General features: G+C 34.8%; 1 protein-coding gene across 1 annotated transcript; it reads right to left on the bottom strand.

Moving 5' to 3' along the window:
* Positions 1–4,155: 4,155 nt before the first annotated feature.
* LOC119512305 (olfactory receptor 5K1-like) lies at positions 4,156–5,105 on the bottom strand. The gene is given in 2 exon segments (XM_037806937.1): positions 4,156–4,565; positions 4,568–5,105. Coding segments are annotated over 2 exon segments (948 nt in total).
* Between the last annotated feature and the right edge of the window lie 6,844 nt (positions 5,106–11,949).

Below are 11,949 nucleotides of genomic sequence, written 5' to 3'. Positions count from 1 at the left end.
ATTACTATATAAAATTATTATGCTTCTCCTGAAATGTATTTTTGTCATATCTTTATTTTGTATCTCTGCTAGAGTATAGCCCAAGGAACTGTCATATTATCAAACACTATTTCTTGTTTTACACTGGGTACATATCTATGCAGCTTTTATAGATCAATCAGATTGCTGCATATGTGATCAATTACCTAAGTCTAGTGTTTTGGGGTTACTCTGGTGGATACCACTCCTCCTGGGAGCTGACTGGAAGAACTAAGAAAATTAGTTAAAAAGATGCAAGAACATACCAGCCACTACTCTGCAATGGACCATAGGGACAACTCTACATCCCCCATCAGCCTGAAGCAGATACAGAAGGACAGACTTGTGTCCCTCAACATCCCTAGGAAAATAAAAGAAAAAGTCTGGAATGTTAGGTCTAGGCCCTGGGCCCTCACCCTACCCCTGCCCTTAGGAATTCTGCAAGTGTGTGATAAAGCCACCACCACCCCCTGCCATAAGAACCCTGCAGGTCTGAAATAAGCCACTGCCTCCACCCTCAGCAATTCTGCAAACTTGTGATAACATCTAAAATTTTAAACTTTCCTGCACCCGAGTCCCCACTTCCCAAGCTCCCACTTTCAAACCAGCCAATGGAAACTTGCCAGCTACCTTTCGTCCCCAAAGTAGACACTGAGAAACTGCCAAACTGGACCTGTCAGCCTCCCCATCCCTGGACAAAGAACTTCCCACCAACCATCCTTTATAAGCCCTACTGCTTCCCTGGTTCTAGGCTGTCACCATCTTTGGCTTCAGCCCACCTGCACACAGCTGGAAAATAAAGCCCCTTTCTGATTGAGAAAACAGAAAATGATGCAAGAAGAAGAAAAAACATTCTAGATACCACAAAAATAACTAATACAGCAGATCCAAAAAAAATGGCCAATTAATTTAGAAACTCCAGGACACTGAATTTCTTTTTCTTATAGTTTAACAGTGGGGAGATCCATTCAACATGCAAGACATTTAAACAATGAGGTTGAACATTTAACTTTTAGCAAAAATGAGAATCATTTATGACTTTGTGACAGCATGGTATGGGTAGCACCTGGATATGGTAGATTAAGCCAGACAGCCCCTCTCTGTTGGGAACAATTGAACCATTTCCAACAAACATAATCACTTCAATACAAGGAAAATGGGATGGCTACCTCCAAAGCAATGTCTCAAAACCATAATATTACAAGAAAGTGGTTTGGGACAGATTTGGTTAATAGACTTGATGTTTGCTTGGTAGCTCTGAACAGAACTCAATACATGTCACCAACTTATGTCTCTTTTTGTCCACAGTTTGGATAAGCAGATGCACTTTTGAATTACCCTGGGCTTAAGGAAGTATTCATACAACTTTACCATCATGAACAAATGGCCATTATTAGATGCTCAATGGGCCTGATCAGTGTTTCATTAGCATGATCACTTAGCTGCTATGTTTCTGCTTTCATTAGGAATACAGGATGTTATATTTAGGATAGAGGCACAGAATAATTTTACATAACAAGCTTTAAATGATAGCCTTAACTGTATATATCCTTTAAATACTGAAGTGACTCTAATGTGGAAAGCAGTGCTACAAAATTGAATGTCTTTAGATGTCTTGACAGTTACACAGAGATGGACATGTGCTATAATAAAAACTGAATGGTGTACCTATATACCTCATGAATCTGATAATATAACTAAAATGTTAGAACATATGAAAAACCAAAATTAATGCAATAGACACTGCCCCCCCCATATCATATTTGATTCATTTAGCTGGCTTCCCACAGAAATAGGATCTTGATGTTCTTAAGTATTACAAACAAGACTCATGATATTACCAGTAATAATTGCAAGCATACTTATCTTTAAAACTTGTCTCTGTCTCTTAGCCCATCCCTGCCATAACCAAATTACTGGAAAAGCTTTGATATTCCAGCCAAAATCTGAAGTTTAAGGATATGTACAACTATAATCTAAGAAGGTCCATTTTCCCAACCCCTAGGGTCAGCACCAGTTTTCAGCAGGAAGAAGTCAGAGTGGTTATTGTCCAAATACCCCTCAAGATTTGGGAATCATTAAATCTGAGAAGTTAGGATATAACAAATGTTATGATTACTAAATCATTGTATAGATATTTCTTTTTACTTTCTAGTGTATTAGAATAACCAGAGGGAAATACCTAAATTGCTGAAGTGTATTCCAGGTGCCTTGATCTTTGATAATGATTGTATAATTATATAGCTTTGTGACTGCAAAAACCTTATGACTGCTCCACACTTATACCTCTTTATCCTGTTTTTCAACTTTAGAGTCCTATGATCGCTAAACACAGCCCATAATTTTTATTAATGAAATGCCTTGAGTCAGCCCAGAATGAACCCACTCCAATTCCAAAACTATCTTGCTGGATTAAGCTGGAGCTAATCAAAATTGATCTGCTGACATGCACAGTAGCTAAAACTTTTAACCTACACCTTATTACAATACTAAAAATCACACCAATCACCATGTTAAAGCCACCATTTTCTTATATACACTCTGTTACTAAGCATGTAATCAATCTCTGTATGCTTAATAATTACATCATCTCTTATCTCATCATCTCAAGCCACTGTGCTCCTTATCCCAAATCTTGCCCATCTTTTGGTACTATAAAGCTGTCAGAGTTACCACAGTTTGGAAAGACAATTTTTAGACTGATAGGCTGTCTGATCTCCTGGTTCATGCTTAGGAATAAACTTATTCTTTGAAGCCCCAGTGTCTCAGGAATTGATCATTTTAGCACACTGGGAAGAGATCCCACCAATTTGATCAGTATTACTACCAAGTGTGTTACATACAACAAACTCAATCTGGAATTGCTTGTATATATTCTTGATTGATTTTTATTCATTTGTATATGCCCAACATCCTTATTAGATTGTGACCATTTTGAGATGACCTGTGACTTAAGCTTCCGTGTAGGGAGCAGTAAAATGCTACAGGAAAAAAAAGGCAGTATTCATTCAAATTATGGCTCTATTCATGGGTGACCTGGATGAACAAAAGAAAGCTATTTAATATTTCAAAGTGTGCCACTATTCCTTGGAAGAGCATGAAAACTAATGTATAAGTCATTGGTAGATAATACTGTGAAAGTTCTAGTTCAATGTCTAGAAGATAATAGGTTCCAGAGAAGTTGAGTTTTTTATTCTATTTTCAAATTTATGTGAACAATAAATATTTTTGCACAGATTTTTAGGAATTTTATATTATCTACCTCATTTATACTAGAACATCCTCCCACATTTTCTGTTAATGATATGAATGTAACAGTAATTTACATTGGAATCAACTCAGTTTAGTGGTATTCCTAATAACAAACCAGGCAAGTAGCAACCTCAGGGGAACGAACCATGATTTAATGATATATTCAGGAATTGCCCTGTCATGAATCATGAACAATTTACCAAACCACATAAAAACATAGAAATCCATGGGGTTTTCAAATAAATTGAATCATTTCCACTCATTGAACTACACAACTACACATTGATAAATCCCCATTTAAATATTATTCTATTTCAAGAACTTAAGAGGAAAAATGACTAAGACTAAACATGAAAATGTTCTTAATTTGAGAATACATATTCTGTATGAAACCACATTCAAACTTAAGCTCTAGAACATAAACTAAGTTGATTATCAAATTTAGAAATATGATTCACATCTGATACATGGTGTTGCTTAAGAAATATTAGTATCTGGGAACTTGGAATGTGTCAGTTTGTAAGATTAGTGTTTCCATAAATTTGCCAACAATATTATATTTTATACTGACCTCCAATTACTAGTATTTATTGAATTTGTTTCATCTGATGAAAATTACAACTTTTTATAGTCTGAGACAATATGTGACCTCAGGAGTAATCACTTACTTATTCTCAATGTATTCTATTAGCTTAAATTATAAAATACATCTTAGCAGAAACTGTCCATTTGAACTTATTTAACCTTTTACATGTAATTTGTTTTGCAAATTATCATTATTTAATAATTCAGTATTTTACAAAGTGGAAATTTTGCATTTCCTGTGTGTCTCCTCACTTTGGAAAAAGTTTTTGATTAAAATCAGTTTGCTACAGAAGATGATATTTATTCCAAAATGTGAGAATTTCTCATTATAATTATTTTCATAACATTTATTACTTCCTTATTTCTTAAACTATAAATAAAAGGGTTTAGTAAAGGAATTACAAGAGTATAAAAAACAGCAACTGGTGTATCATTTTTTCCTTCTTTAACTGTACTAGGTAGAACATACATGAACAGAATAGAGCCATAGTATATTGAGACACAGAGAAAGTGGGAAGCACAAGTTGATAAGGCTTTGCTATTTCCCTCTTTAGATCTCATTTTGAAAATAGTGAAAAGGATATAAAAATATGAGATTAGGACTGTGCTAATAGTGAAGATTTGAATTGACCCTGAAAAGATAAGTATCATCAGCTCATTGATGAAAGGGTTGACACAAGAGAGTCTGTACAATGGAAGAACATCACAAAAAAATGATTAATTTGATTAGAACCACAAAAAGTTAACCTAAAAAGTAAGCCTACATGAATCATGGAATTCAGGTTTCCAGCTATGTAGGCTCCCGTGATCATCTGAATGCAGAGGTTCTTTGACATCCTGGTGTGGTACTGCAGTGGGCTACATATTGCCACATACCGGTCATAGGCCATTGCTGAGAGAAGAAAACAGTCTGCAGTTTCAGCAAAGCAGAGAAAATAAAACTGTGCCATGCATTCACTGAGGGAAATTTTTCTGTCTTCTGAAAAGAAGTTCTCTAACACTTTAGGGGTAATGGCACAGGAACAACAGGAATCCATCAGAGCCAGGTTGCCCAGAAAGATGTACATTGGTGTGTGTAGATGATGCTCCATGTAGATCAGTACCACCAAACCAAGATTCCCCACCATGGTGATCAGATAGATGGCAAAGAACACCACAAACAGAAGGGGCTTCAGCTCTGGGTTATATGAAAATACTATTAGGATGAATTCATTTGTCAAGGAGTGGTTATCTTCAGTTATCTCTACCATCTCTGTTGAGAGAGAAATTATGGGACAAAGAGATTTTAATAAAGGGTGTCTATTTATCCCTTCATATTTCTTCCTTTCCTTCCTTTCCTTCCTTCCTTCCTTCCTTCCTTCCTTCTTTCCTTCCTTCCTTCCTTCCTTCCTTCCTTCCTTTTCTTTCTTTCTTTCTTTCTAACAGGCAGAGGTGTTTTTCTTTAAGCTTTCTCTGTTGTCTTTCAACTGCAATCATGTATACCCTTGGGAAATTACTTCCACTATATTTTCTACTTTTATTACATCATATTCTGAATTCAAGTTACAAAAGACCATTTTGATATTTCCAGAGAGAGTATTTATAGAAGTAACAGTTTGCTTCAGAATTTTTTGCAAGGATAGTGTACAAATGTAGGATACCCACATTTGGTTCTGTGTTCCCAAGTGAATGTTCTTTTTTATTAAGGATCCTTAGAATATACTAAACAACAACAACAGCAACAATTTTCTGGTTATATATTTTTCTGCTGAGTAACCATTGTTAGAAAAGAGAAAATTATAGAAAGGATAAATTTATATATTTAGAGGTGCATAAAAATCACTAGGGATGAAAGAGTGGATTATTCATATTGAAACAAATTACCTTGGAAAGCTAGGGAAATTATCCACATTTCTGTAATTGTTAATTTGCATATTATTTTAATATGCAAACATTTAATTTGTTCATAACTTTCATATTTATATCAACTCATTGTTGGGTTTATTCCTACTTTGGCACAATCAATTCTCTGAGACTACTTGTTAATGAACTATTTATTTCTCTGCTTATCTTAAGCATGATAAGCATTGTGGCCTCATTTGTGGCCATTTGGTAGCCTTGTGGCCCCCTTGATGTTATAATAATATTACATTTGTGACTGCACCCTCAAATTGGTGAATATATGAGATTTTTTATTAACATTCATCATATACTCTTTCCAACTTGTTCCATAGATATTCTTCCTAACATTTTTGGTGTATCACATATAAGCTCCCCATTGTTGAATTATTATTTAAGCCCACATTCCTTTTTATCATTTCTAGTTCCATTTATCTTTACTGGAGTTTAGGGGCTACCACTTTTTGTAATTCACAGAAGCAACAGTCTTCATCCAATTCTCTAATCTTTGTTACTCTTAAGATAAATTCAAATTATTTAATGTGGCATTTAAAGATATCCTACTCCACCCTCATTTCCTACATTCATTAACTACTTTTCCAGCTTTATCACTCTCTCCACATATCACTCACCTATCTCCTTCCCCCAGTCCTAGTACCACATTCATTTCCATAAACACTGACTCTGCCCATGCTATTATTCTTGCTGTTCTTGTCCAAATACCTATATCTTTTCCATCATTTTTAATGCTTATAATGCAGCAATAAATTTTTAACTAAATAGTCCATATCACACTGATCTCTATTTTCCAAATCCCTAACCTGTCTTTATTTATGCCGGAGGAACTATACAGTACTATAGGAAGAAGGCAGAATTAATTCAAAGCCTAGCTCATCTCTGATCACCTGTGAAGGTGAATTTGTTTTCAATATCTTACCAGTGATATTGAGTGGCCCCTTTGGTGTCAGGAAATCAATATTGTTAACACTGAAGAGGAGTATGAAGGAAATTTTTTAAAACACAACACTTTAAAAATGTAGGTGTTTTCATTTATCTGATAGGACTCATTCCTACTATTTCTCTGCTCCCCTGGAAAATTATAAGATTTTTCTGAATCTTCCAATAGCTTATATATTAATACATGAAAGTCAGCTTCATTTTACACTTAGTTATTGGATACTTAGAAAAAGAAAAAAAAAAACTCTTTAATCTTGTTTATTTTGAGAACAAATTTTGGTTGCTTTAAAAGACTATCTCTGTCTTCTGAAGAAGACAGAACTCTGCCTGAAGATGTTAATCATTCAAATTCTATATAAAATTGGGGTAACTTTTCCATTATCAAAACCCCCAAATGAAGGCTCTGGTTGAAATTTTTAAAATTTTAAATCATTAATTATAAACCATTTAAACATACAGATAAATTGTAAAAATCTTTTAATTAATATGTCTGATTTATTTAACAGATTTACTTTGATACCTTACTTAATGTCGGAAATTCTACCTTAGAATCAGAAAATGTCATTCCAATATTGCATATCATCCTAGGTTCTTGAAGCTTTCATTTTAGAGAAAAAATCAAAAGATAAATAAGGAGTTGAAATCTAGAAAAATAAAAATATAAATACATTTAGAAAATAAATATTCATGGAAGTAATTAATAAAAGTAAAATATAATAGAATACTTCTCTTACCCAGTTTTCATAGAGAAGGGCTATGTTATAGCTCCTTGCTTGCCTTATGATATTAGGACTAAAAGAATTTAAAAATAAAACCTTAATTTCTAAAACATTTGAGATTAAAAAATGAAAATCTAGGAGACGACAAATAGGTCAGTGTTAATAATAATATTCTCACAGAGTGAAATACATTTTCCACCAAATCCTAAAGGATTTCCTTGCATTGTCATCATTTTATTTCTGTAGGGAGACTTGGTCCTCAAAACATGTAAACCATGGGGCATTAATTTAAAATGTTCTGTGAGATACTGTTGTTATAGTAAATGATCCTTATTAAAGTCTGTTTGATGATCACCCTGCTAATCCTGATGTAATGGATCTCATTTTTACAATCTTGTTCCCCAATCTGTGCATAACATCTAAAATGGGCAGAAAAGGTCTCAGCTATGTTTAACACATTGAAATAAGTGTGATTAATATGGTTTATGAAAGATAACTATGATTTGGTGGAGAGGAGACTAACAATGTGGTGGGTTCATCCAGGGTCACAGATATCAACCTGTGAGTAAGTCTGTACCCATGTCCTACAAATCCATCCTTGGAAATACTCTCATATTTAGAACCATGTAACAATTATGAAATTGTTCTCTCATCTTTTCTGTTCACTCTGGCTACCCTATTTCTTTTCTTCATATTTCTAGCCATTCTTCAACATACTATCTAGTTATTGTTGGTACATAAAATACATCACCACTCCTTCTCACCATGATTAGCATATAAGCTTAAGGAGAAAGGGCTTTTATTAATTTTTTTGCTTATTTCTGTATTACCAATATCTTGAATAGTGTTAGGAGCTTTGTCATGCTCAATAAATATTCACTGAATGGTTTAAAAAATGATATTGAAAAGCCCCTAAAGGTCCCACTTTACTTTTCAACCAATTCGCTTTCCTTATTTTAGTATCCCCGATACTCCACAGTCTCTACCTTACCTGTCACTTTTCATTTTCCTTCTCACCTCATGGCATTTGGCCATATGTATCATGTCACTGTTTCTCTATGAATTTTCTTCATCCTTGACTCAATGAATTTGCTTGTAATGTTCACTTCACCTAAAACAACTTTGCCTACCTCTCTTTCCATCCCAATAAAACTCATCCCTGATCCCAAATCTCATTATCATGGGGACTTTCTTTGATCCTTTATATCAAATTGGTTTTCCTTCTTTATGTACATGGTACTTACCTACTTTCATAACAGATTAGCTAGTTCATCAGGTTGACTTTTATGTCCATTCAACTCTATATGTCATGACTAAATTCAGGCTCCTCACTGCAAATTTAGCTTGATTCTCCAGGCCTGATTACTGCATTGATTGCATAAATTTTAATTTTGTTCAGTCTTTCTCAACTACTTACAAGATGCAGGACTTTGGGCAAGAAATTGGGTAGTGGCTTAACAGAGTCTGAGCAAGGTGGGGCTGAGAAGCTCTTAGTTTTTAGAAATGGCTCCTCATATTCTAGTTGTTGGAAAAGCACATAGAGTATTACGAAAGTGTAATGTAGACTGTGATGAAAGAAAGTTTAAACATGTTAGATGGGAATATAAAGAAATAAGAAAAAGTGCCAAAGAGGAAGAAGAAAATTTTCTTAAAGGAAGTGATGTTTCAGATAAAATTTTCAGAGTAAGGAGGATTTTAATAATCAGAAAGTAAGTGGAAAAATAGTAGAGAGAATCACAGGAGTTGAAAGTTTTGAAGCTTGAAAGATAAGACCTACAGAAAATAAATGATATCTTTGTTTGTCATACCTGCTATAACAAACACCACACACTTGTTCACTTAAAAACATGAATTTATTGTCTCACAATCAAGGCATCAAGGTATTGATAGGCCATTCTTTCTCCCTGAAGTCAATAGCTTCTTTGTGCTGGCTTCCACAATCCTAGGGCATATTGGCTTAAATCTTTGCCTCTGTTATGTCATGTCTTTCTGTGGCTTATTCTGACTGACTGGCTTTATGTCTTCTGACTTCTCTTACTGTATCTGAATTTTCTCTCTTTATAAACAATACAGTAGTATGGATTCAGGCCCACCCTGATTCAGTTTTGTCACACGTAAATAGGATTTTAGACCTAAATAGGACAATTCTCAAATGACTCCACACCTCATTTAAAATACCTCTTCAAAGATTATTTACAAATGGGTTCACACTTGCAAGAACATAGATTAAGATGAAGAAGAGTGTTTTGTTGGGGTTCATGAATCTATCTACCACAAATGTTAAACTAGGGTACCAAAAGCTTAAGAGCCTATAAAATGTTGGGGTGCTTAAGAGATATAAGAGGCCCTGTGGAGTAGATTGGAAATTGTTCTAGATGGTTCCCTCCCTTTTTTCTATCCCCATTTTGTCACAAAAACTGTTCTTCATTAAGACCTCAACCAAACTCTAAATGCCAACTCCAATGGGCATCTTTTAATTATCTTCCTAACAATGCCAACTCCAGTGGGCATCTCTTAATTAACTTCCTAATAAAACTGTAGCATTTGGTGATAACGAAAGTCTCTGTGGTAACACTGACTTTCTGGCTTCTGTGACAACACTCACTGCTCTGTCTTCCTGACTGTTCTGTATCAGCTTTTTCTGTTGGGTCATGCTTCTCTCCTTCCCTTAATGTTGGTTTTTCACTCTTTCATTCTCTCTTGGACTCACTAGTTTGTTTCATTTTAGCATTTTCCTTACATTATCTCTACTACTCCTGTGTTTTCAATTCTAATCCATCCAGTGATGGCTTCATCAGAGGATGGATTCTAAACATTTATGGTTGCACATTTATGTCAGTAAAATTATTTGGTGTATGTTTCAAATATGTACATTACTATCTATAAATAAACTATATGAAACACAATAAAATGTATGTTATGAAATTTAAGACTAGATAGTAAAAAATGATATTAAATAAAATAAATGGTATTAAAATCTTTTACCTAAGGCATGAATGATATGAAACAAGGTTAGTTCTCACTAAAATGATTATTTATTAAAATGACAGTAACAATATTATTTTCAGGAAAAGAATTGATGTATGCCCAATTATTTTTTAACTCTTTGTATAGCACTATGATACAGCCATTAAATTATTTGTGTAAATTTATAACCCAACTTTTCAAATTGCCTGTTATAGTTTAAAGGGATATCACACATGATACTACAGCTATTCAAATGAGAGAAGAATGCCTGTTTTGTGTGGGTCTCAGAATATGAAAGTGCTCTTCAGTTTATCCAAGTAGTGGTGATAGCAATCCAGAGATTTGGGGATAAGACCTAGCAGACCTATAGTATTGTGATATCTAGAAATAGATGTGGAGTTGATGGAATGTTACTAAAGCTCAAGTAGGAGAATAATAACATAGAGCCATATGTGTTGTGCATTATAAGGAATTGCTTTCTCTCTTCAGCAGAGATTTATAAAACATACAAAATTAATTTCCTCTTGTACTAGAACTGTGGTAGAGACAGAATTTCTGATCATGGGACATCAAGTGGCTATCAGGCTAGAAACTGTCCTTTCATGATCTGGAAATTTTCAGACTAACAGAGTACAAGTTCTAAGAGGCCAAGGAGAAAACCATACTAAAATTATTGTTTTATACCCAACATCAGGAAGGTCCTTGGCCAGAGGACAAAGTAAGCTTGCACAAGCAGGTGGACCAAACCACCATGTTGTCTACCTCATTGCATTGACATCTCTGCCTCCACCAATACTACAGGCCAAATGGGGTTTCCCTTTTTGAACAGCTGAAAAAGGAGAAAAACACCAAACTTTGTTTTTACTTATCTCAGATAGGTATGAGGTTACAAGCAAAAATGTAATGCTGCTGAATTATAGCCCCAGCAAGGGTGCTCCTGAAATGCATTAATAAATCATCCCTTTGGGCAGTGGACTGATCCTCCTTTCCCATTCTTTAGAAAGAGCTGCAGTTTAACTTCAGAATATATAGAATCAGGGAGACATGACTGGCTTGAATGTTTGTCAGTATCCTGGAGGGAAAAAAAAAATAATAAGGTCAGGGATGAGAAGATTTGTGGAAGAGACATATGGAAAGACCTGTTGGATGGATATGAAATATGGAGATTTTATAGCACATGGTATGCTGGTGTGAAACTCTTATGTACACTAGAAAAGGTCATGTTCTTTTAATCCACTCTTCTGAATGCAAATTTATTGTGGGTGGGAACTTTTGATTATGTTGTTTCCATAGAGATGCAACCCCACACATTAAGGGCAGGTCTTAATCAGAACACTTGGAGGCCTTAAGAGAGCTGAAAACCCACACAGACTGATGCTTGGATATGCTAGGAGATACAGATAGAAGAATATTTGGAGATGCTAAGCTGAGAGATGAAGCCCAGAGTTTGCCCCAGAAAAGCTAAGAGAGGACCCCCAGATGCTTGGAGAGACACATCAGGAGAATGAAGCAGAGAGCTGAGAGAAGCTAAGAGACAGAAACCCAGAAACACTTTGGAGAAAGTCATTTTGAA

The sequence above is a fragment of the Choloepus didactylus genome, chromosome 1, assembly GCF_015220235.1.
Source record: "Choloepus didactylus isolate mChoDid1 chromosome 1, mChoDid1.pri, whole genome shotgun sequence".
Taxonomy (NCBI): domain Eukaryota; kingdom Metazoa; phylum Chordata; class Mammalia; order Pilosa; family Megalonychidae; genus Choloepus; species Choloepus didactylus.
This window is presented reverse-complemented; position numbering and strand designations above follow the sequence as displayed.